The sequence below is a fragment of the Tursiops truncatus genome, chromosome 2 (assembly GCF_011762595.2).
Source record: "Tursiops truncatus isolate mTurTru1 chromosome 2, mTurTru1.mat.Y, whole genome shotgun sequence".
Classification (NCBI taxonomy): domain Eukaryota; kingdom Metazoa; phylum Chordata; class Mammalia; order Artiodactyla; family Delphinidae; genus Tursiops; species Tursiops truncatus.
In genome coordinates this window covers 76157524-76184097 of record NC_047035.1, presented here as the reverse complement: position 1 = coordinate 76184097, position 26574 = coordinate 76157524, and the positions used below count along the sequence as shown (strand labels likewise).

Here is a 26574-nt window from a genome sequence, read left to right as displayed (position 1 = left end):
AGGCAGGACGGTTAGTTCCTAACACAGGTCTCTGTCCCTACTATGGCGGGTGGAAACCAATCTCAGTAGGATTATTAAACATGAAATGGTAATTAGCTATTTTTTAACCTCTAATGAGGACAGAACAAGAGGGAATAAGCTGAAAAGAGGTTTGTGAGGAGGCCTGTTAGAGGGTATGACAACAGGAGGGAGGATACGAGATCTGCATGCTCCGTCTGGAAGTGACGAGGACTCATTGGCTGTGGCCAAGAGGACTGACCTTGAGAACCTTTGGGATCTTCCCATGGGCGGTCTGAAATCATGAGTCCCTTTCCTTCCCAGCTAATGATACCGCCAATGTGACTGAGCTTCGTTGTTTTTTTTAAATAGATATAGATATATATTTATATATAAAATAGTTTCTTACAAAATAAGACCAAACGAACAAAAAATGAAAACCAACTTAAAAAAACCAACAACGATAACAAAAAGTCAAGCAGGACAGAGACGGGCTTGAGGGCCAGGGTTGGCCTCTGGCGCTGCCCTGAGTCTGTGGGCGGGTGCGAGCTGGGGAGGTCGAGGTGCTCAGTCGCCCTTCTGCTTGGGGGCCTGCACGGCCCCGTTGGCCAGAGCAGGGACGCTGTCTGGGGAGGAGGCGTTTGGTGTCTGCGAGGGGCGCAGGTAGGTGCCGAAGAGCTTCCCGTGGAGCGGGTGGTGAACGGAGAAGTCCTGGAACTCACCTGCATGGCAAGAGCGAGACGGGAAAGTAAAGACCTGAAGAGGAGAGGAAGTGGTCCCCAACCCTCTTCTCAGAACTGGTATGTCCTGTTCCTCGCATCTCAGCCTCACTGTCTCAAATCCAAGTTGACATCCTCTGCCTCCCCAGCTGGTTCCTCCCAGCCTTGCCCCTCGGACGTCCTGTTCCCACAGGCTGGCTGCCGGTCCTGTTCCCTCCCAGCCCAGTGCCGGGGGCGCTCCGAGTGCCCGCGAGGGGCCTGGGAGGCCATGACTCACAGAGGGAGAGGCCCTGGCGGGCTCCTGCCTGGCACAGCTCGGCGTGCAAGGTCCTGGCAGCAGGGTGGGGCGAGCCCAGCAGCAGGTGCAGGATGGTGCTGAAGCCGTCTTTGTACAGCAGGCGGCCGGGCCCCTCGGCTTGCTTCTCTTTCTCCTCGGCTTGCTTCTCTTTCTCCTCGGCAAAGAGCTGGGAGCGAAAGGGACGCAAGTCAATCTCTCTCCTCGTGCCGTCGCCCCGCATGTCTGTCTGACAGGCTCCTCCTCTTCCAAGAGTGTGGAGCCCAGGCCTCCTGCCCCCCACCTCCCACCCCGGGCCCTTTCGAAATATAATCGTCACGGCTGCTGCCTTCTTCCTGTTGCCAGCGAGGCCTCGGCAGAGACGCTGGGGCTCTGCGGTTCAGACAGCGTGGCCCTGGGACACCGAGCGCCTACCGTCCGGAGGCACCTGAGACTGTACACCGCACAGGCCTCCAGGCAGGGTGAGCACAGCCTCCACGTGCCTCCCACCCCAACGTCCTGATACCTCAAAGGCCAGGCGAGTCAGCTCCTCCAGGCTCCTGCCCCCATCCAGAGCCGCCAACGCAAGGGCCACGTCTCGGAAGTCCACCAAACCCCTGGCATCCTGGAGGGTGGAAGATAAACCAGGGCGATGCAGGGACCAACCCCGTGTGCCCCTTCCTGCTCTGGATCTCAGCTCCTCCCTCTTCTCGTCAGGCCTGGGGGGGACCCCTGCCTGTGTCCACTTCCCTCAGAACCGTGAGCCCTAAACTCTTCGGGATCTCGGACAGTCCTCTCGGGGCATGGGTTTGCCTGGTGACAAAGCTCTCCTATAAAGGGATCTCCTAGGAACGATGGAATCCCTCAGGTATGCTGAAGTTACCATTAAGTTTCTGATATACTATCAGGGCATTCTGGACCCCAAGCTGGAAAAACTGGTTCTCTTCTGACTTGGCCTATGTGGGAGAACGGGTCCAACAAACTAACAGGGGGCCACTGGCATAATTCCTTACCAAAAAACTCCCTGAGGATACCTGCTGTGTCAGATCTATGTGGGACTGGGGCACCTGGGTTTTGGTTCTGTTCTTCTACAGGCTATGATGGCAAGCTCCTTTCAGGGACTGTCTGCCCCAGTCCAAGGACTCAGCACACCTGGATCACTCTCTGTTCTCTGAGAGGATGTTGAGAACCATGGTCTGCATCTTAGGTCAAAAAGAAGTCCTTGGGACCACTGGGAGTTGTTCATAAACATTATGAACCTTCTGGGGTTATTATAATTGGACAAGACAACCTGGTTAAATCCCAGGAAATATACAGCTCACCAAGATTCTTGAGAAGGTTCAGGAATCCCCCAGAGAAGCTCTGGGATATGTTTTAAAAATCTGCCCAAGTATTACACATACTTCTGGGTCTCAAACCCTTAACTGTCTAACCTGTCCAATGTTGTCTCCTCTGTATGTCACCTTCCCACCTAACCCTCCCCCAGTGCCCCACAAGGTCATATGATCCCCATCTCTGCCGATCTCCAAAATGCCTCAGAAATTTATGGACCTCATTGACCATCATTTCTCAATTGTTCTTCTCCACAATGAGTAAAACATTGCTGTTCTATGCACTGGACACTCTCTATATAAAAAATGAATCTCCCAGCAGACCTCAGAAGATGTCCATCGAACAATAGCTGTTAGAGCGTCCAGCCCAGACTCCATATTGGCCATCCACACGGCCCCTCGGATACTGTACTTAAATCTCGAGCATCCCAGCCCCTTTACCTGCTGGAAGTAGCTAAAGGCACCAGCCACCATCTGGGGGTCAGAGAGCTGTAGCTGCCTGGCAAACTCTTCCTGGCTGATCATTCGACTCCGGCCTGGCTCTGCCTCAGTGTCCACACAGCCAGGGGACAGCCTACAAGGGAATTGTCGAAGGTGCAGAGCTGACTCAGTTTCCTTCTGGACGCATCACCCAGCAGGATCCTGGCCTCAGTGCGGGTACATGTGGTGTTTTTCTAAGATGTACTCTGACTCATAGTCCCCGGAGAGCCATTCCTACTTTTGTCACTGGGGTTATTACGTATCTTTCTTTTTTCCTCCTTCCTTTTACCCCATTATCTTTTAAAAAATTCCTCTGTCTTCCCACTTTTTCTTTTTTTCTTTTTCAAGACTCTTCTTCCTCCTACCCGTTCTCTTTTTTCTTCTTTTTTTCTCTTGCCCACACCCTCATCTTCAAGGTCACTTACCCAGCCTTCCGAAGCACCCTTCCCAGTTCCCAGAGCTGCGGCTCCAAGGCCACCTTCAGCCGGCCCACCACAATCACCGGCAAGCTCCCTACAAACTCACACTCGGTGGCTGGAATGCCCAGGGCCCTACAGGATGAAGAGGGATGGAAAGCAGGGGAAATGAGGCAGAATACTCGCCTGTGCATTCATTACTGATTCTGGCCTGCCGACTACGGAGAGATCAGGCCCCTTTCACTCTCCCCTCCCCCACCTCAGCTGTCCAATAGCCCTTCCCCCTGCCCTAGCCATTCCCCTCCCCACATGTGTGCCTCAAAACCCCAGCCCTCCTTCCCCTCCTGTGGTCCCTCTGCCCTGTATATCTGTTCTAGGAAATACCCTGTGGGACACTTACTGTGCCATAACCCTCTGGACGTTGTTGGCATAGAGGGTGGGGTCCCTGCTTTCCTCCGGGCTGGGGCGGTACACAGGGAGGAACTGAAACACACACACACAGACCTCTCATCAGGACCTCGAACCTAGGGGTGACCACTTCCACCCTCTTTCCGCAAAGCTTCCGGGCTCAGCAGGTGCCCACTCTCCCACCCAACCCACGGGGGGTCATACCTCCACATCCACGATGCTGCAGGGCTGAGAGGCTGTGAGCCAGAGGACTTTGAGTCTAAGAGAAAAGAGACCTCAGAGGCTCAGCAATCTCTAACTACGGGCTCCCCGCACCCCAAGGATGGAGTGGCAAAGTACTGTCCACCGATGTAAGAATAAACCACTAGCCATACAGTCAGCTGGATGAGTATACAGCCGGGAGGCAGAGGGGCCAGAAAGGCGGCAGCATAAGAGAGAGAACGCTGCAGGTCTAGGCCAGGGGAAGACGTGCATGCGAGGGTTTTCAGTAACCGGCAGAGGAAAAGAGGCAAGCCGGGTGGTGCGGACCACCGAGCGAGAAAAGCTAGGCAAGTAAGTCAGAAGTCACTATGATTACAGCAGGAATGATTAGGTGGGACAGCTTAAAGGCACTTCCAGATTACAGCAGGAGATGGGAACAAAACAGAGGGACAGGGGCATCCCCTTCGCTAGAGTTCTCTCAGTCCCAGGACGAAGAAGGGCTATTCACCTTGTCTGGAGGGTGGAAGATGCACCAGGAATTCTGTGGGACCCCACTTCCCACCCTCACCCCAAGAACACCACTACTCACACTCCAGGGCCCCTCCATGCCCAGCTGGTGGTATCCTATGTGGTAAGCAGAGGTGAGGGGAGAAAGGCATTATTTTTCTTCCCCGGAACTGGCCAACCCTTTTGGAGCAGAGGCCCTGACCCTGACCCTGACCCACCCCACATGCACATCCCATGGTGGCACTAGGGGTTTTCACTGATTCCCATTCAGGGTGGACTTGTGCTCCCCCTCCCCCCTCTCGAACTAAGACTCACCAGACTGTTGGGGTAGCGGATGAGGACAGGCTGCACAGGCACCCCCGCGATGAAGGCTCCTAGATCCCGTTTCCACCCCCACCCCCCAGGCAGAGGTTAGAGAACGGAGGTAGCTAGAGGGCATGAAGTATAGGCATCTGGATCAGCTCTACAATGAGATCTGGGCTTGCTCCATTTCATTTATAATTTTCTCTGACTCACGGAGACTCTTCAGTGTCAGCTAGGAGGCTCCCCGTCTTCCTCCCACCCCCCCCACCCCTCCACTTCTTGGGTTATTCCAGAGTCCCTCTCCAAATCCTGGGCTCCTTTTTCCTACAGCCCTACCATCCACTGCTGTTTTATTCACCTGGTTTGAATTTAAGCAAAGCCTTCTTGTTGGAACAGGTGCCCTCAGGAAAGAATAGTACCTGGGTAAAAAAAAAAAAAAAAATCAAGAGACCGGAATGCGGTGGGTGGAAGGGGACGAGAGGAAAAAGAAGCCTCTTCAGGAGGACATAAAAGGCGAGGAGGTTTAAAGACCCTTTTACCCACCTGGGGCCACTTGCCTCCTGAGGTAGCCCGCCTTCGGACCTCCTCCACCACCCTGCGCCGAGAAGCCGGGTCATGCCTGGACACTAGGATGGCTTGGTTGAAGCGAAGAAGGGCTGGGGTCCGGAGAGGATACAAGGAGTCACTTGGTTCTTCCCCAGGGGTAGTAACACCTGCAGCCTTCCCTTCCTCAACAGTAGGAGATGCTTCCCGATTATCTCTTTGCCCTGGGGACCCTCCTTTCCCGGTGTGTTATCCCTTTTAGGGTACTGACCAGAGCTCCCTGCTCTCTTCTAAGCACAGAGCTCAGAGTCGAAGAGGTTGCTTTTCACAAATGGTGTTAATTTGCATTTCATTTGCCAGCATCAGGCAATATCCCTTCTAACTTCTCCCTCCCCGCTTAGGGCCAGTCCTCTCCAGAGTCTCTGATTCCTGTCTCTTTCGCCCAGAGTGGTCATCTCCCCTCTTCACTCCTCTTAATCTCTCACCTCCAATGACAGGAACAGAAAGGTTCTCAGCTCGAGACACAACCTTGGGCAGGTCACAGGGCAGCAGAACAATGGGGTCAAAGAACGTAGAGTGAGGGGCAGCAACCAGGACGGGAGCTTGAAGGCGGGAGGCCCGCTGGCCCCGAACTCGAATCCGGAGGAAACCGAGCAGGAAAAAGAGCAGGCGGCTGAGGCCCAGCACCCCGTTGTGGCACACGGTCCTGCAAGGCAAGGCTGGGCATCAGCGGAGACCGTGATCCTGACCTTCACTCACCCCCCAGGCTCAGACACCCAGGAAAGCAGGTGTCCTTCTTTTGCCCTCTATTACCTGGCAAAGGCGCTAAAGTCTCTGGTTACTTTGGGACATATCAGGGTGCAAAATTTAGAGTTGAGGTCCTGGGTACCAGGGACTGGGCCTGGCTGACTCATCTCACCTACCCAGGCTGGGCAGGAGAGCTTCGGAACCCTCCCTCCTCCTCTCCTTCAAGAGGGAGCAGAATGGATAGCAAGGAAGAGGAATGAGAAGCTGGGTCTCCGGGGGCTGGTTCCTCACTTACTTTCTCCATCCTGTAATCGGCTCCTGAAGCTGCTCCTCAGTAAGACCAGCTACTTGCAGCCAGGCAAAGGGCCAGAGGAGAAAGAGGACGATAAAGGCCAGAAGCACTCGGATGGGGGCCAGCAGTGCCCCCAGGAGGCAGAACTGCAGAGGGTGGGAAAGGAGGCCACTTCAGGGTTGAGATGCTCCCTCCAGGCTTCCCCTCTCCCACAAGAATGGACCCAGGAGCAGAGGACCATCACCCCTGTATACCAGGAGACGAGTTGTGTGGGAACAGGAGATGGGACTGGAACCCAAGGTGGGATGAAGACACCAATGAGGGAAAGAGGATAAAAGATGAATGGCATCAGGGGCCTCACTTTCCCGTCTTTCAGCTGGTGCCCATCACACCAACAAAACTGAAAGACTGTTGAGAGGATTCAAGGATAACTAGTGTGAAAGCGCCCAGCACTGTGCTTGATGGAGGGTAGGCTAGAGATGGTTCCTCCTCCCACCACCACCTTCCATAAATAGCTCCTACGTCTAACAGAAACCAGGTGCACAGTCCTGTGCACTTCGGGTCTGGGAGGCAGAGGGTTGGGAAACACAGAGAGGTCTACTTTTCAGACCCAGGCCATTCTCTAGTTCTGCCCAGGAGCATTTCCCCAGTACTGGGGGAAAGGCGAGAAAAGAGATCGGCCCTACTCCACAGGGTAGGGGTTGCCAGGAGCCAGGGTGACTCCATGGGCTGCCCTGGGGAGAGTGCAGGTAAACAAACCGAGCCCCAGGAGCCGGCCTCAGGGGAGGTGAAGGCAACAGAAACCTCGGACACTCCCTTCTCATACCACTCCCCAGGCCGGCGCAGCCCTCCACTTCCTGTAGCCAACCCCCCTCTCCACCTCCCTCCCCCCACCCCAGCGGGAGGTGCTGCAGTGCATGGGGGGTGGGGTGGGTAGTGGAAAGGAGGGGTTGCTGGAAGAGCACGGGGGTTCAGGCTCCGGGCCCAGAAACCTCTTCCAAGTCAGAGCCTCCCAGAAGCACTCAGCACGCCCCTGCCCGCCCCCCCCCCCATCCGTGGCCTCTACCTCCATCCTAGCCCATCGGCCTCCGCAGGATGTAATCCGCAGTCTCCCGCGTCCTCCACCTCCCCTACCCGTGGGTCCCCTGCAATCCTCCATCCTCACCTAGTCAGTTCTCACACACCTTCAGCTTGTCTGTCGCCCAAGCCCGCGTCCTCCCCAGGACTCCTCGACCACCCCCTGCCGCCCCCACGTGCGCACCCCCTGACTCCCGCCCCGCTAGCCTCTCACCGACCCCTTTTCGGATCCCCATCTGTATCAAGGCTCCAAAAGGCCTCCTTTTTCTATCCCCACGAGTCCTCCCGACGCCCCCCGCCCATACCTTACCTTAACCCTCTGGAGGCGGGAGAGGTGTAACTCATGCACGAAGGGGTTGGGGGGCGCCGGGGGTCCGGGGGTGGGATAGAGGGGGGCCCAGTCCCCCGGACTTCCCTGGCTCATAGCGGCGGGAGAACGTGGGAGAGAGGGCACCCCAGCCCGGCCCCGGGCCCCTCTTTGCAGAGCAGCAGCTGCAGCTGCAGCAGCGGCGGCGGCGATCTAGCCCCGGCCCCGCCTGGTGCGGGGCGCCGAGGGGCGGGGAGCAGGCTGCGCGGTCGGGCCCGCGTTGTCAAGGAGCCGGCCGAGGGGCGGGGCTTCCAGCGTCCCGGCGCCCCAGCTCCTCCGCGCTCGCCACAGCGTTCGCAGCCCCTCGGGCCATTGTTACGAGGCGGCCGGATGCTGGAGCGCGGCGCCTGCCTGCGGGCTGACCCCGGGCCTGCCCCTCCGGGCGTCCCTCTCGGAAAACCCGGCCCGCGCCTCCCCGCAGGCCTCCGGCTCGGAGCGAGTTTGGGGCGGCGAGGAGCGAGTGGAGCTGAGAACGCCCTCAGACTCTGCCCGGGCGTCGAGGTCACCCTGTCAAGCACAAATCGGGGTGGGGCCCTCGGGCGGATGAGAATGGAAGGGCGGGCACGCAGTGCGCGGAGGCCGGCAGCTCGCGGCCGAGGCGGGGCCCACCACCTCTCGGAGGCCGACCACCTTTCCTTCCTGGTTGGGTCGACGCCATCGCGCGTGGACTTGAGGCGCTCGCGCCCTCTGGCGGCCGTATTGTGCCTAACAGCTCTCGGCATCCGCGTCCTGCCTGAGCTAGGCAGGGCTGCCTGTTCTGGTGTGAGGACTCCATCAAGGAGTGAGGTACCGGCAACCATCAAGACGCTGGTCATACATTTACCAGGGCTCAACCAGGCCTGAACGGGTAGTGCGAACCTGAAAATCTGGGATGACCCCGGACGCAGCCCTCTTTTTCCTCCTAGTCTCTTTTTTCTGTCTTTCTGTTTCTTTCTCTCCTTCGCTCCAGTGTGTAAGAGGACAAAGTGATACCCCTCATCCCCAAATTCCAAACTGTCCTAGAAAGCACATAAACTGGTTAGACCCTGGTCGTCAGGCCATGGTGAGATCAGGGAACTGGCTAGGCTTTGAGATCCACAGCCAGTAACACAATCAGAAATAGTGACAAAAAGGAGATAAGAGCCTCGTTGCTTGTGGAAAGAAGCTGCCTTCAGTTCACCTTGTTTTACTTCTCTCTTCTGCATCCCTGTCAGTCACCATTTCCTGAGGGTAATGGGAACAATGGCAGATCAATGGGCTATTGGGTCATTGGGTACCATTAATCTTTTATTGGAAGGGGGACCAGGCAAAAGTCAGAAGTCACTTTACTTCTATCTAGACCCCCTTCCCTCCTTCCTTGCCCCATAATTTACCCACTTATATTCCTGCCTATATCCCTAAGAGAGCAGCCAGCATTCTCAGAGAAATAAAAGGATATCCTAGTCAGATTTATTTCTTAAAGTTTTTAGAGAAGATTCCATGGCTCTTTAATTTTAAAATTTTATTTTTCCAGATTTTTTGAGATGTTATTGACATATATGTAAATTTAAGGTGTACAATGTGATTATTATTATTATTTTTTTTTTTTGCGGTACGCCGGCCTCTCACTGTTGTGGCCTCTCCCGTTGCGGAGCACAGGCTCTGGACGCACAGGCTCAGCGGCCATGGCTCACGGGCCCAGCCGCTCCGCGGCACGTGGGATCTTCCCGGACCGGGGCACGAACCCATGTCCCCTGCATCGGCAGGCGGACTCTCAACCACTGCACCACCAGGGAAGCCCCAGCCTTGATTTTATATTTGCACTAATCCTTCCTGGAGATAATGGTATGAATTTGAGTTGCTAGAGTGAGATTGGTTCAGAATAAAGTAAACAGTCTTGAATTTGGCACCACAAAATAGTTCATGGGACTGTTGTCCAGTAACTCCTTTGCTTGGGGCATATACCCACCCATTCTTTCCCATGTCCCCTCTGTCTAATGTTAGCTGCCCCCACAGCCACTCCCTTCTACCATTTCTTCATCCTGAGCTTTCCAGTTTTCTGGTGACAACCAAAAAGTTCTGTTTCCTGCCTTCTGCTTTTTCACTAAGAAATACCATTTAAATTTTGATGAAATATCTAAGAATTAGCAGTGATTTATGGGAGAGAACTAGGTTAGGGGCTGTGTGAGGTGGTGGTGGAATGTGTAAAGAGGCAAAGCAAAGCATGTATTCAAGTATTATCATCTCCATTAGGCCTAGCACAGTGTCTAGCAGAAAGTAAGTGCTTCATAATTATTATTGTTGGCTAAATGCATAGTAATATTTATTGCTTTTTTATGCCAGAGTTCACAAAATTCTCTTGTTGGCTCACAATCAGAAGACATAAAATAGAATATAAACAGGATCAAAGAATTAGCAGAGTAGGAATGGAGATGGCAGGGTAGGAGGACACGGAACTCACCTCCCCCCACAAACACATAGAAAATCCATCTGTATGTGGAACAATTCTTACTGAAAACTAACTGGGAACTAGCAGAAAGCTTGCTTGCTTCCAAAGCAGGGTGGGGGAATTCCCTGGTGGCCCAGTGGTTAAGACTCCTTGCTTTCACTGCTGAGGGTCTGGGTTCAATCACTGGTTGGGGAACTAAGATCCCACAAGCCATGCAGTGTGGCAAATAAATAAAGAAATAAAATAAAACAAAGCAGGTGGAAAGGACAGATTGAGACCATGTGGCTGGCTGACTGGTTCCCTGGCGACTGCCCTGGCATGTACCCCAGCCTGAGCCAACTAAACACTCCGGCATCATTTGCCTTGCATTGCAGCTCCACACTGGAATGAGGGCTTCCATAACCAAGGAAAAATCTTGGCCATGAGATGCTGTGGTGGCTCAAACCCTAAGCAGAGTCTGAACAGGGAGGCGCCAACAATTGCTGGTGACCACAGGCAGCACATCAGAGCCAGACCACATCTCTGTTGGTGGCTAGACCGCCATACCCCATGGCCCACTCTTACCAAATACCCACACTGCCCTCTCTTGCTCTAACACTGCTCCTCCCTGAGGCTGAGGGTGCTGGTGTTGGGAGGGGGAAGAGCATACACTTAAAGAGATCAGAGCCAGCTAGGACCAGACCCTCATGGTTTCAAATCCAGAAACTTGGGACCTGACTCCACCCCAATAGAGCAGTGACAGCCACAAAGCAGAGGGGAAGAACCACGTCACACCTGGCTCAGGCCCTAGCCCTCCCATGTCCAGCCCCACCTCCTGCCAAGGTGAGAGCTGCCAGCACACCCTGAGGAAAGATGTGACGTCAAATCCAGCTCTCCCACCAAAGCCACTGGGCACAAACAGACTGTATAGTGTTGCTCCTATATAAGGACCCACTTCAAGGCCAACATAGTTAACTGCTTCATCTAATTTCATAGAGTCAGAGAAAGATAAGCAAAATGAGAAGACAGGAATTTGTCTCAACTGAAAGAGCAAGAGAAAACCCCTGAAAAAAACAACTAATGAAACAAGTAAATAATTTGCTAAATAAAGAACTCAAAACATTAGTAATAAGAATGCTAACTGAATTAGGGAATAGATAAACACAGTAAGAATTTTTTTTAATTAATTAATTAATTTATTTATTTTTGCCTGTGTTGGGTCTTCGTTTCTGTGCGAGCGCTTTCTCTAGTTGCGGCAAGCGGGGGCCACTCTTCATCGCGGTGCGCGGGCCTCTCACTATCGTGGCCTCTCTTGTTGCGGAGCACAGGCTCCAGACGCACAGTCTCAATAGTTGTGGCTCACGGGCCTAGTTGCTCCGCGGCATGTGGGATCTTCCCAGACCAGGGCTCGAACCTGTGTCCCGTGCATTGGCAGGCAGATTCTCAACCGCTGCACCACCAGGGAAGCCCCCTGTCTTTTTTTTTTTTTTCTCTCCAAGAACTATATTTTGGTTTCACTGATAACTGCACTAAATTACTTGTTTTTATTTGAAGAACTTCTGTTTTAAAAGTAGAACTACACTGAAATATCATCTCTCATATATTTTATTGGTAAGAATTCAAAATTTCACAACATACTCTCTTGACCAGACTAGAGGCACTCTCATATACTGCAACTGAGAATGCAAAATGCAACAACTATTATAGAAGTGCAGTTAGCAGTGTCTGTAAAATTATACACACCATTGACCCTTGTACTTAGCCATCTTACTTAGAAGCATAGGGGGAAAAAACACAGTTAGACATATATTGATAAGAGTTGAAGCTGGGTAGTAAATGCGTGGAGGGGAGCATGTGGACATTTTCTTATCTTTTGTACATTTCTTCAGTGTTCAATTACTCAAAAGTTCAAAACTGACTTCTGCTTTTAACTGTATTTATACCTTCTTTGTATTGTACAGCTTATTTTGTTGTCCTATCACAAGCTTCTTGAGTCGAAGTCCCCGTTGATTTGAAATCATTTCACGACAATATATTACTACATTCCTTTGTCAGATGGTCATTGAATACTAATTATTCTCCAGTCCCTAAACTAGAAGTTAGAAATACATGATACTATAGTTCCTGACTTCACAGGATATACATATGTTCTAAGGCAGAAAGCAGATACCTTAACAAGTAACTAAAGTAAAATTGTACCTCTTTTACCACAGAGGAAGTAGAGAGTGGTATGAATACATTATGGAAGGTTTTAATCTTATATAAAAAATGTATGCAAGGTTTCAGCTGATACATAAAGGATGAGCCAGAGTTAGCCAGGTTAGCTGATAGATAGAGACATTTTTAATCAGAAAAAAAAAGCGCACCAGTGTCTTAAAGAGGTAAAATTTGGTGAAGGTGTGAATTGAACTAAATGAAATGTAATATGGCTTAAACCTGGAGTATGTGGGATTTATCTAGACAAGAAATATTACATAGTTTTGGAATTTCTCCTAAGAAAAGTAAAAAGCTATTGGGAAGAAAGCACTGCATCATTAAGGGAGGAGCATGATAAGACAGACATGGGACATATAGAAATCAAATCACAAACTTGTCAAGGTACCATATCAATCGTTGCAGTAAATGCAAGTTAATTGAACACTCCAAACAAAGTGAAGAGATGATCAGAGTAGAAAAATAGAAGATCCTATTTTATGCTGTCAGTTTTATGCCGTCAACAGACTTTAGATTCCACATCTTCTCAGCCATCAGTCTTGCTGACATGCAGCAACTTCAGATTCAGCACCAGCTTTGAAAGCAACAACCTACCTTCCATAGTATTCTTCACTAATTCTCATTATTGTGTAAAGTCTAATCTTTATAATTAATCCCTCATTCCATGTCACTCCTAGTAGTTCAGCTACGCTTACCAAATCCAAACTGTTACATATGCTATGTTCAAGAACAAAATTGTCCAAAAACCCTCCTTCTTCTAGTATCCTCATTGGTTTTAAGCTAGATTCACAGAGAAAGCCAGAGAAAATTTCTTTAGCTTCTGCCCTTTTAATTTTTATCCTTTACTTCTTTATAATTTTTATCCTTTTATTCTTTTATTCTTCTTCAGTTGTTTTTCCCTAATTTCTTTTGTAGAACACTAAGCTTACAATTTTTTCTTTATTTTAACATGGTATTTATGACTAAAAAATGTTCTTTGGAAGTTTGGTATGTACTTTATTTGTATTACTCAGTTCTAAATGTTTTTATCATTGTCATTATGTTTTTTTTAACTCGTGACTTATTTACAAAGCTCTTTTTCTTATTTCCAAAGACACAGGGTTCTTTTTTTTTGGAAGGGGAAGAGGGTTGGGTAAGGGAGGATTATTTATCATTTCATATTTTTATTGCATTGTAACTAGATAATGCATTGTATAATAATAGAGTTTCTGGTATTTATTGAGACTGTAAGGCCTGTATGTTAATCATGTTTTTGTAAATGTTACATGAATTCCCGGAAAGAGCACACACTATTTAATTTTGGGGTGTTGGTGGTCCTTAGATGAATCTTTGCAAATCTTTTTCTACAACAGTTGTTGGAGGACTGGTTAATTTGTAAGTTATTGAGAAAATGTGTTTAAACAGCAGCTTAGGCTAAGAGAATCTGCATAGTCACTGGAAATTAAGAAAAAGGTGAAAAGTAGGCATTTTTATTAATGCTTACATTACCATTGTTGCTTTGTTGTTGTTGGCAGGTGATTTATAGAGAAGATGGAGGCATGGCTGTGTGAATTGGAAGTGCTGACTAATACACTCAAAGGAAGAAGGTAACATTTTTCCTCTTAAAGCAGGCATTTTTAGAGTGCAATCAGGTTAGAACATTAATCTGAATCAATGTTTGAAAGTTTAATTCATTATGAAACATTTTTATTGCAGGTGAACTAGGAAATGAACTGTCAGTCCAAGTGGCAAAACCTGTGATGTGAGCAGATTGCCTTATCTAATTAGCCAGAAATAGCTATCCCCCTAGACCACAGATAAAGGAGTGGTGATCTGGTTCAGGGAAAATCCTGAGTAAATGTTTCTGTGTAAATGTTTCTTTCCCCTTTCTTTTTGGGTATGTGTGCCTTACTAATGAGATTTAGGTAAAACAGGCACAAAGAAAGGCCAGTCTCAATCTGCCTTACTTGAGAGCTAGTTCATAATATATTCACATATTTCCTTTCTTTTCCTTTAGAGTAAGGAAAAGCCATGTAATCTCTTTGCACAATAATTATTTTAGTTGCTTCAGTGCAGACTTATTTTTCTCCATTTATGAAAGCCTATGTGAAATGAGAGATGATGAGATGCAAGGGAGAAGTAATTTTGGCAGCCTGACCCATATTCCAGTGACTATGCACTAGCTTCGCGGTTGTTGAGGGTATGAGGCAGTGGCAGTAGCATCGAGGCTTTTCCACCTTAAAATCTTGCTGCTGGGGTCTATTCTGGAACCCAGAAACTCCAGTAGTAGCCCCCAAGTCCTACTTTTCTAGCTCTTCCAATGATTTTGTAAGCATCTAATGCACTGTGCTAAGTCTGCTTAATAAACTCAGTGGTTTCTGTTTTCTTCGTTGAAGGCCAATCAATATAATTATATGCTGACAAGATGAAAAAGTTAGTAGAGATAGTTACATAATAATGTAAAAACAAATTCCTAATTTAAGTGTGCTTTCCAGCACTAGTATTTTCAGTCTAAGATACACTTTCTCCTTTCAACTTCCTTTTGGTGGTGGTAGATGAGTAAAAGGCGAAAGTTAAACTTTTATTGATGGCTTCACAATCTTAGCAGAATTACAAGGCAAAAAACAAAGTTAGGCAAATCAAGAATAGGCTAGTGATTAGTAGCCACAAAAAGGCTATGAGGGAAGGGAAAAAACCTGGAACCTCTAGACCTAAACATTTTCTTTAATAACAAAGTAACTTTTAAAGAGATAGTAAATGTAAATTTGTATACGTCTTCTCCCTACCTTGGCAGTGTAAATTACCAGAGTAAAATATAAAAATACAAACATGATACTTTAGTAAATGCAAGATGTTGGGATGCATGTATGTGTGTACGTATATATGTATGTATTTAACAAAAAAAAATCAGAAAGAAAAAAATAAAATGTCAATTAAGTTATACCAGCAATCATACAGACAGACTACATCAACCCATGATCCATGTCACAGTTCCAAACTTATTCGGATGTTGGTCCTTCTAACTCCAGCATAAGTTGTGCATATTTACCTCACAGTATAACTAATAGCATTAAACATAATTCACAACAAAAAGGTACACTGATCTTTACAAAATTAATCATCATAACAGGAGCATATAAGAAAGACTGTCAAATTGCTCAGTGGATTTTATTGGCATCTGAGAGTACATTCAAGAAGTTCCCATGAATTAGGTTTCCACGGCTGCTTTTTCCTCCTCGTTTTCAATCTGGATACATGCATCCAAAAATCACCATGCAAAACAGTAATAGGGAAGACACAGGGAGAGAAGAGGGTTATTTCAGCTCTCTCGTCAATTCTGCTTTAACTATTTTGTTTAAAAGCTCATTTGAAAAGCAAGCTTTCATTGGTCATTGTTTAAGTTTGGAAACATGTCTATAAAGAGTCTGATCATGTTCAAAAGATAGCATCTACCAAGAACTTCTTCCATTTGGCAACAGAGTCCAGTGATCACATTTTCCCAGGCCCTTATCAATATACAAAAATCTTCACATAAAACAGTTCATATACAAAATTGTACTTATCTATCTAAGTTACTATTCACTAATTTATGCCTTTATCTATGTCTTCACCTTAATAATACGTAGGATCAAACATCATCATTCTTATTCTGATCAAAATTGTGGTGATAATCCTTCTAAAATCAATTATTTAATACTCATTGTAAAGAAGCAATCACATAATAATTAAACAAAATTTGGAATTTCTCTTGATTCACAAAAATTATGAGCAGTGAGGAAAGCAAGTTTCTAGAGGCTTGAATTAGTATAAGAACCAATGTAGGATTGGGAGGATGGCGGAAGATTAAGACGCGGAGATCACCTTCCTCCCACACCAGAAATACATCTACACGTGGAACAACTCCTACAGAACACCTACTGAACGCTGGCATAAGACCTCAGACCTCCCAAAAAGCAAGAAAGTCCCCACGTACTTGGGTAGGGCAAAAGAAAAAAGAATAAACAGAGACAAAAGAATAGGGACGGCACCTGCACCAGTGGGAGGGAGCTGTGAAGGAGGAAAAGTTTCCACACACTAGGAAGCCCCTTCGCGGGCGGAGACTGCGGGTGGTGGAGGGGGAAGCTTCGGAGCCGCGGAGGAGAGCACAGCAACAGGGGTGCCGAGGGCAAAGCGGAGAGATTCCCGCACAGAGGATCGGTGCTGACCAGCACTTACCAGCCCAAAAGGCTTGTCTGCTCACCCGCCGGGACGCGCGGGGCTGGGAGCTGAGGCTCGGGCTTCGGTCAAGCGCAGGGAGAGGACTGGGGTTGGCGGCGTGAACACAGCCTGCAGGGGGTTAATGCCCCACGGCTAGCCGGGAGGGAGTCCGGGAAAACTCTGCAGCTGCCGAAGAAGCAAGAGACTTTTTCTTCCCTCTTTGTTTCCTGGTGCGCGAGGAGAGGGGATAAAGAGCGCTGCTTAGAGGAGCTCCAGAGACGGGCGCGAGCCGCGGCTAACAGCGCGGATCCCAGAGACGCCAAGGCTGCTGCTGCCGCCACCAAGAAGCCTGTGTGCGAGCACAGGTCACTATCCACACCTCCCTTCCGGGGAGCCTGTGTAGCCCGCCACTGCCAGGGTCCCGGGATCCAGGGTCAACTTCTCCGGGAGAACGCACGGCGCGCCTCAGGCTGCTGCAACGTCAGGCCAGCCTCTGCCGCCGTAGGCTCGCCCCGCCCTCCGTGCCCCTCCCTCCCGCCGGCCTGAGTGAGCCAGAGCCCCGGAATCAGCGGCTCCTTTAACCCCGTCCTGTTTGAGCGAAGAACAGACGCCCTCCGGTGGCCTACACACAGAGGCGGGGCCAAATCCAAAGCTGAGCCCCTGGGAGCTGTGAGAACAAAGAAGAGAAAGGGAAATCTCTCCCAGCAGCCTCAGGAGCAGCGGATTAAATCTCCACAATCAACTTGATGTACCCTGCATCTGTGGAATACATGAATAGACAACGAATCATCCCAAATTGAGGAGGTGGACTTTGAGAGCAAGATTTATTATTTTTTCCCCTTTTCCTCTTTTTGTGAGTGTGTATGTATATGCTTCTGTGTGGGATTTTGTCTGTATAGCTTTGCTTTCACCATTTGTCCTAGGGTTTTATCCGTCCGTCTTTCTTTCTTTCTTTCTACTTTTTCTCCCTTTTATTCTGAGCGGTGTGGATGAAAGGCTCTTGGTGCTACAGCCAGGAGTCAGTGATGTGCCTCTGAGGTGGGAGAGCCAACTTCAGGACACTGGTCCACAAGAGACCTCCCAGCTCCACATAATATCAAACGGCAAAAATCTCCCAGAGATCTCCATCTCAACACCAACACCCAGCTTCACTCAACGACCAGCAAGCTACAGTGCTGGACATCCTATGCCAAACAACTAGCAAGACAGGAACACAACCCCACACATTAGCAGAGAGGCTGCCTAAAATCATAGTAAGTCCACAGACACCCCAAAACACACCACCAGACATGGACCTGCCCACCAGAAAGACAAGATCCAGCCTCATCCACCGGAACACAGGCACTAATCCCCTCCACCAGGAAGCCTACACAACCCACTGAACCAACTTTAGCCACTGGGCACAGACACCAAAGACAACGGGAACTACGAACCTGCAGCCTGCAAAAAGGAGACCCCAAACACAGTAAGATAAGCAAAATGAGAAGAAAGAAAAACACACAGCAGATGAAGGAGCAAGATAAAAACCCACCACACCTAACAAATGAAGAGGAAATAGGCAGTTTACCTGAAAAAGAATTCAGAATAATGATAGTAAAGATGATCCAAAATCTTGGAAATAGAATAGACAAAATGCAAGAAACATTTAACAAGGACCTAGAAGAACTAAAGATGAAACAAACAACGATGAACAACACAATAAATGAAATTAAAAATACTCTAGATGGGATCAACAGCAGAATAACTGAGGCAGAAGAACAGATAAGTGACCTGGAAGATAAAATAGTGGAAATAACTACTGCAGAGCAGAATAAAGAAAAAAGAATGAAAAGAACTGAGGACAGTCTCAGAGACCTCTGGGACAACATTAAATGCACCAACATTCGAATTATAGGGGTTCCAGAAGAAGAAGAGAAAAAGAAAGGGACTGAGAAAATATTTGAAGAGATTATAGTTGAAAACTTCCCTAATATGGGAAAGGAAATAGTTAATCAAGTCCAGGAAGCACAGAGAGTCCCATACAGGATAAATCCAAGGAGAAACACGCCAAGACACATATTAATCAAACTGCCAAAAATTAAATACAAAGAAAACATATTAAAAGCAGCAAGGGAAAACAACAAATAACACATAAGTGAATCCCCATAAGGTTAACAGCTGATCTTTCAGCAGAAACTCTGCAAGCCAGAAAGGACTGGCAGGACATATTTAAAGTGTTGAAGGAGAAAAACCTACAACCAAGATTATTCTACCCAGCAAGGATCTCATTCAGATTTGATGGAGAAATTAAAACCTTTACAGACAAGCAAAAGCTGAGAGAGTTCAGCATCACCAAACTAGCTTTACAACAAATGCTAAAGGATCGTCTCTAGGCAAGAAACACAAGAGAAGGAAAAGACCTACAATAAAAAACCCAAAACAATTAAGGAAATGGGAATAGGAACATACATATCGATAATTACCTTAAATGTAAATGGATTAAATGCTCCCACCAAAAGACACAGACTGGCTGAATGGATACAAAAACAAGACCCATATATATGCTGTCTACAAGAGACCCACTTCAGACCTAGAGACACATACAGACTGAAAGTGACAGGATGGAAAAAGATATTCCATGCAAATGGAAACCAAAAGAAAGCTGGAGTAGCAAATCTCATATCAGACAAAATAGACTTTAAAATAAAGACTGTTAGAAGAGACAAAGAAGGACACTACATAATGATCAAGCGATCGATTCAAGAAGAAGATATAACAATTGTAAATATTTATGCACCCAACATAGGAGCACCTCTATACATAAGGCAAATACTAACAGCCATAAAAGGGGAAATTGACAGTAACACATTCATAGTAGGGGACTTTAACACCCCACTTTCACCAATGGACAGATCATCCAAAATGAAAATAAATAAGGAAACACAAGCTTTAAATGATACATTAAACAAGATGGACTTAATTGATATTTATAGGACATTCCATCCAAAAACAACAGAAAACACATTTTTCTCAAGTGCTCATGGAACATTCTCCAGGATAGATCATATCTTGGTTCACAAATCAAACCTTGGTAAATTTAAGAAAATTGAAATTGTATCAAGTATCTTTTCCAACCACAATGCTATGAGACTAGATATCAATTACAGGAAAAGATCTGTAAAAAATACAAACACATGAGGGCTAAACAATACACTACTTAATAACAAAGTGATCACTGAAGAAATCAAAGAGGAAATCAAAAAATACCTAGAAACAAATGACAATGGAGACAAGATGACCCAATACCTATGGGATGCAGCAAAAGCAGTTCTAAGAGGGAAGTTTATAGCAATACAATGCTACCTTAAGAAACAGGAAACATCTCGAATAAACAACCTAAACTTGCACCTAAAGCAATTAGAGAAAAAGAACAAAAAACCCCAAAGTTAGCAGAAGGAAAGAAATCATAAAGATCAGATCAGAAATAAATGAAAAAAAAAATGAAGGAAACGATAGCAAAGATCAATAAAACTAAAAGCTGGTTCTTTGAGAAGATAAACAAAATTGATAAACCATTAGCCAGACTCATCAAGAAAACGAGGGAGAAGACTCAAATCAATAGAATTAGAAATGAATAAGAAGAAGTACCAACTGACACTGCAGAAATACAAAAGATCATGAGAGATTACTACAAGCAACTCTATGCCAATAAAATGGACAACCTGGAAGAAATGGACAAATTCTTTGAAATGAACAACCTGTCAAGACTGAATCAGGAAGAAATAGAACATATGAACAGACCAATCACAAGCACTGAAATTGAAACTGTGATTAAAATTCTTCCAACAAACAAAAGCCCAGGACCAGATGGCTTCGCAGGCGAATTCTATCAAACATTTAGAGAAGAGCTAACACCTATCCTCCTCAAACTCTTCCAAAATATAGCAGAGGGAGGAACACTCCCAAACTCATTCTATGAGACCACCATCACCCTAATACCGAAACCAGACAAGGATGTCACAAAGAAAGAAAACTACAGGCCAATATCACTGATGAACATAGATGCAAAAATACTCAACAAAATACTAGAAAACAGAATCCAACTGCACATTAAAAGGATCATACACCATGATCAAGTGGGGTTTATTCCAGGAATGCAAGGATTCTTCAATATACGCAAATCAATCAACATGATACACCATATTAACAAATTGAAGAAAACCCATATGGTCATCTCAATAGATGCAGAGAAAGCTTCTGACAAAATTCAACACTCATTTATGATAAAAAACCCTCCAGAAAGTAGGCATAGAGGGAACTTTCCTCAACATAATAAAGGCCATATATGACAAACCCACAGCCAACATCGTCCTCAATGGTGAAAAACTGAAAGCATTTCCACTAAGATCAGGAACAAGACAAGGTTGCTCACTCTCACCACTCTTATTCAACATAGTTCTGGAAGTTTTAGCCACAGCAATCAGAGAAGAAAAGGAAATAAAAGGAATCCAAATCGGAAAAGAAGAAGTAAAGCTGTCACTGTTTGCAAATGACATTATACTATACATAGAGAATCCTAAAGATGCTATCAGAAAACTACTAGAGCTAATCAATGAATTTGGTAAAGTAGCAGGATACAAAATTAATGCACAGAAATCTCTGGCATTTCTATATACTAATGATGAAAAAATCTGAAAGTGAAATCAAGAAAACACTCCCATTTACCAATGCAACAAAAAGAATAAAATATCTAGGAATAAACCTACCTAAGGAGACAAAAGACCTATATGCAGAAAATTATAAGACACTGATGAAAGAAATTAAAGATGATACAAATAGATGGAGAGATATACCATGTTCTTGGATTGGAAGAATCAACATTGTGAAAATGACTCTACTACCCAAAGCAATCTACAGATTCAATGCAGTCCCTATCAAATTACCAATGGCATTTTTTACAGAAGTAGAACAAAAAATCTTAAAATTTGTATGGAGACATAAAAGACCCCAAAGAGCAAAAGTAGTCTTGTGGGGAATAAAACGGAGCTGAAGGAATCAGACTCCCTGACTTCAGATTATACTACAAAGCTATAGTAATCAAGACAATATGGTACTGGCACAAAAACAGAAATATAGATCAATGGAACAGGATAGAAAGCCCAGAGATAAACCCATGCAACTATGGTCCACTAATCTATGACACGGGAGGCAAGGATATATAATGGAGAAAAGGCAGTCTCTTCAATAAGTGGTGCTGGGCAAACTGGATAGCTACATGTAAAAGAATGAAAGTAGAGGGGCTTCCCCGGTGGCGCAGTGGTTGAGAGTCCGCCTGCCAATGCAGGGGACACGGGTTCGTGGCCCGGTCCGGGAAGATCCCACGTGCCCTGGAGCAGCTGGGCCCGTGAGCCATGGCCACTGGGCCTGCGCGTCCGGAGCCTGTGCTGCGCGGTGGGAGAGGCCACAGCAGTGAGAGGCCCGCGTACCGCAAAAAAAAAAAAAAAAAAAAAAAAATAGAACAGCCCCTAACACCATACACAAAAATAAACTCAAAATGGATTAGAGACCTAAATGTAAGACCAGACACTATAAAACTCTTAGAGGAAAACACAGGAAGAACACTCTTTTACATAAATCAGAGCAAGATCTTTTTTGATCCACCTCCTAGAGTAATGGAAATAAAAACAAAAATAAACAAATGGGACCTAATGAAACTTAAAAGCTTTTGCAAAGCAAAGGAACCTACAAACAAGACGAAAAGACAACCCTCAGAATGGGAGAAAATATTTGCAGAAGAATCAATGGACTACGGATTAATCTCCAAAATATATAAACAGCTCAATATTAAAAAAACAAACAACCCAATCAAAAAATGGGCAGAAGACCTAAATAGACATTTCTCCAAAAAGGACATACAGATGGCCGAGAAGCACATGAAAAGCTGCTCAACATCACTAATTATTAGAGAAATGCAAATCAAAACTACAATGAGGTATCACCTCACACCAGTTAGAATGGGCATCATCAGAAAATCTACAAACAACAAATACTGGAGAGGGTGTGGAGAAAAGGGACCCCTCTTGCACTGTTGGTGGGAATGTAAATTGATACAGCCACTATGGAGAACAGTACGGAGATTCCTTAAAAAACTAAACATAGAATTACCATACTTTCCAAAAATCCCACTATTGGGCCTATACCCAGAGAAAACCATAATTCAAAAAGACACATGTACCCCAATGTTCATTGGTGCACTATTTACAATAGCCAGGTCATGGAAGGAACCTAAATGCCCTTTGACAGATGAATGGACAAAGAAGATGTGGTACATATATACAATGGAATATTACTCAGCCATAAAAAGGAACGAAATTGGGTCACTTGTTGAGACGTGGATGGATCTAGAGACTGTCATACAGAGTGAAGTAAGTCAGAAAGAGAAAAACAAATATCGTATATTAACGCATATATGTAGAACCTAGGGAACTTGTACAGATGAACCGGTTTGCAGGGCAGAAATTGAGACACAGATGTAGAGAACAAACGTATGGACAACAAGGGGGGAAAGCCGCGGGCGGGGGGTGATGAATTGGGAGATTGGGATTGACCTGTATACACTGATGTGTATAAAATGGATGACTAATAAGAATCTGCTCTATAGAAAAATAAATAAAATAAAATTCAAATAAATGTTAAAAAAGACCATACAACACTTAATACAAGTGAGAGTATATTAGTTCATTAAATGAGAAAAAATAAATATGAAACCAAATGACCTTCCCCATCTTCCTTTCAAAAAAAATAAATAAAAACTAATATTGTAAAGTTCCATATTTTAAAGTTCCATACACAGAAACAAACTCAAAGTTTTCATTTAAAACTTGGAAAATATATTATTTAGAAATGTTATGGAAATTCAATATTTGCTATATTTTAAGTTGTTATAATTTTAATCATATTACATATTTTTTCTTAGAACATAAAGAAAATAATGAATTTTTCACCAAAATCTACAGAGATGCCTCCAAATTCCTTCATGTTTATTCTACTGTCAGACAAACATCATTTTCTTATGTATCATTTTCTAAGCATTGCCTTAAGGGACAGCAAATCTGTTCAGCCAATAATTCTCCACAATACCTTGTGGAAATTTACTTACTCTAATTTATTTCCTCCTCCCAGAATTGTTCAAGAAGATGAATATATTTATAGCTTTGAAATTTTATGAACTCTAGAAGGTTGGTTCTACATCAATACAACCTGTCAATATTATGCTGATTCTTTTCTCTCCTCAGCCTTTAAACACACTGTTCCCAGGCAATCTTCTCTATCCTTGATAACAGTACTTACCATAACCACTAACTCAATGTCTTCCTCGGTTTAATAATATTTTTCTCATATTTCTTATAATAACATATGCCCTCATTTTAAGGTTTGACTTTGGCTGCTTATTTCTTCCTAGAGACTTGGAGGATAACTAATGTTAAAATAAACTATCACACTGGTTATGTCCTTGTATCTGAGCAACTAGACATCTAACAGAAGTGCTTTACTTGGATTAATGGATTAACACAGTCTTATCCTCAATTATACATTTTTCTTTAAAACAGGCAAGTATAAACATTAAGTATATGAAAAACTACATTTAAAAATTAAATCTAAACACCTAAGAAGAATAGGCACTCTACACACTAACCTTAACTATTACAATTTTAGTCCTTCCTGCATTATCTCTTCCTGGGTTTAAATAAGAACACATAATTCCTTTCACTTTCTTACTTTGACAAAAGAACCCCACAAAACAGCCTGGTCTAGTGTCAAAAGCAGTAAACTTAGTGTCAGTAGACCCAGATTAAGCCCAGATTTACCATTCATTAGCTGTATGACCCTATTCATCTTAAAACTCTCATATTGCTATATCCAATACTAGAGTAGGTGTTCAGTCAACATTTATGAACTTAATCAGGAACTGAGTCTAGCAGAAACCAGTGAAGAAGTAAAAGAGACCTCCTCTTTGCTTGCCAAATTATGAATTGGGCTACAGCAATAAGCAAGTAAATAAAAGAAAAGGTATAGCCGTCCCTCCCAACTGTTCAACCACCCGGCAGAGCAGAGGAAATGGCCTGCGCCAGGGAAGAAGCACAAAGAGAAGCAAAGCTGGACAGGGCGAAAAGACTGGTAGGCTTACACCCTGACTAAGATTCATAATCCCCTGGGATGCGTAGTTTTCCCTGCCCACACCGGTAAACCACATACTCTCACATCTAGTGGGGCCATACCCTCAAGTCCCAGCATTCTGGATCTACTTCTACATTCATCTGATGGAATTCTGGTTAACATCTTCTACAGCCATCCTGCCCTGACCAAAGATAAGCAGGACTATAGTCATTTTGTTTACCTTCTCTATCCATATAAACACATAAAATACATGAACAAACAAGTAAGAACCTGATCTTCTAAATATAAACAACAACAAAACGTGTTCAGAGAATTGTAAGCAACATCAGAATGTTTACTCATTCAATATTTATTGAGTGTGTACTATAAGTAGACACCATGGTAGAGTTAGGGACACATTCTAGAAAGACACAGAAGAGTTCACAATCTCTTGGGAGATATAGATAATAATTTACAAATCACTTATATATTACATAGTGATAACAAATATATACATATGGTTGCTTTATCTAGAATGCAGTTCTCAAAGAACACTGTTGAAAGTATAGACAGATTTCTGTGTCTTTCTTGGTCTTGTCTCAAGACATAGCCTTGTAAGCAAGTTTATCTGTAGGATAACAGCTACCTATCATTCAGTATAAAAGTCACAATTCAACCCTCAAACAAGTGTTTTCCAACCTGTACCATAATTGTGGCGTGGTCAAAGAGTGTTGGTAATAAGGCACTCAAAGCCAAGTCTACTGTTGCGTTGCTTCTCCAAAGGTGAGCTTGTACAAGGACAATTTCCTTTAGCATTATCCATTTGTTAAAAAAGAGGTCACACAAATGTGCTTGTGTTTGCCAGAGATATATTTATTCTCTATCATAGCTTTAAAACCGTACTAAAAATAATTTTTAAATGTCATTTAAAAATATAACCCAAGAAGCCAACCTGAAAAGGCTACATACTCTTATGATTCCAAGTATATGACTTTCTGGAAAAGGCAAAACTATGGAAACAGTAAAAAGATCAGTGGTTGTCAAGGGCTAGGAGAGAAGGAAAGAATGAATAGGTGGAGCACACAGGATTTTTAGGGCAGTGAAACTACTCTGTATGATACTATAATGGTGGGTACAAGTCATCATACATTTGTCAAAACCCATAGAATGTACAACATCAAGAGTGAACCTTAATGTAATCTGTGGAATTTGGGTGATAATGATGTGTCAATGTGAGTTCATTGACTGTAACAAATGCACCCTTCTGATGCAGGATGTTGATGGAGGGGGAGCAAGTGTGTGTGTGTGTGTGTGTGTGTGTGTGTGTGTGTGTGTGTGTGCAAAAGGTATATGGGAACTCTCCGTACTTTCCACTCAGTCTTGCTGTGAACCTAAAACTGCCCTAAAAAATAAAGCCTAATTAAAAAATACTTTTAGGGTTTCCCTGGTGGCACAGTGGTTAAGAACCCGCCTGCCAGTGCAGAGGACACAGGTTCGAGCCCTGTTCCGGGAAGATCCCACATGCCACGGAGCAACTAAGCCCGTGCGCCACAACTACTGAGCCTGCGCTCTAGAGCCTGCAAACCACAACTACTGAGCCTGCGTGCCACAACTACTGAAGCCCACATGCCTAGAGCCCGTGCTCCACAATAAGAGAAACCACCGCAATGAGAAGCCTGCGCACTACAACGAAGAGTAGCCCCAGCTTGCCACAACTCGAGAAAGCCCTCACCCAGCAACCAAGACCCAAAGCAGCCAAATAAATAAATAAATAAACAAAATTTTTCCAAATAAATAAAATAAAAATACTTTAAAAAAATGTAACCCAATAATGATTATTGTCAAAAACTGTACAACTGGTGTTTTTTTCCCCTTCGGGCAGTGACAAACAGAAGCAGACACAGCAAGTTTTCCACAAGGCTTTTTGCTATAGAGGAGTCTGTGCACCAAAATGTCAAGGCTCACACTCCTCAAATGATAAGTTTTTCATTTACTCCCAT

General features: G+C 45.2%; 2 protein-coding genes and 1 long non-coding RNA gene across 7 annotated transcripts in view; 1 reads left to right on the top strand and 2 right to left on the bottom strand.

Annotated features, from left to right (window-relative positions):
* Nucleotides 1-352: 352 nt before the first annotated feature.
* On the bottom strand, nt 353-8258 carry LPCAT4 (lysophosphatidylcholine acyltransferase 4). Its single transcript, XM_033851411.2, has 14 exons — nt 7606-8258; nt 6222-6364; nt 5665-5885; nt 5180-5292; nt 4995-5055; nt 4649-4707; nt 4416-4450; nt 3830-3884; nt 3618-3700; nt 3227-3352; nt 2763-2895; nt 1517-1615; nt 994-1180; nt 353-719 (listed from the first exon to the last, which is right to left on the bottom strand). The coding sequence occupies exons 1-14, from the start codon at nt 7717-7719 to the stop codon at nt 565-567; spliced, it is 1584 nt and encodes a 527-aa protein (XP_033707302.1). The 5' UTR covers nt 7720-8258; the 3' UTR covers nt 353-564.
* Nucleotides 8259-10711: 2453 nt separating this feature from the next.
* On the top strand, nt 10712-14040 carry LOC141277999 (uncharacterized). The gene is made up of 3 exons (XR_012330044.1): nt 10712-11137; nt 13777-13848; nt 13958-14040. It is a non-coding gene; the product is annotated as an uncharacterized lncRNA (long non-coding RNA).
* A 769-nt stretch (nt 14041-14809) lies between these two features.
* Nucleotides 14810-26574, bottom strand: part of TTC5 (tetratricopeptide repeat domain 5) — a 36635-nt gene continuing 24870 nt past the window's right edge. For all 5 annotated transcript variants that reach the window (XM_073800700.1, XM_073800701.1, XM_073800702.1 and 2 more), the window contains one exon: nt 14810-15488. Coding sequence is in view for 1 of the 5 variants with exons in the window: in XM_073800701.1 (XP_073656802.1) it covers nt 15450-15488 (39 nt within the window). In the remaining 4 variants the exon portion in view is untranslated. The remainder of the gene's footprint in view (nt 15489-26574) is intronic.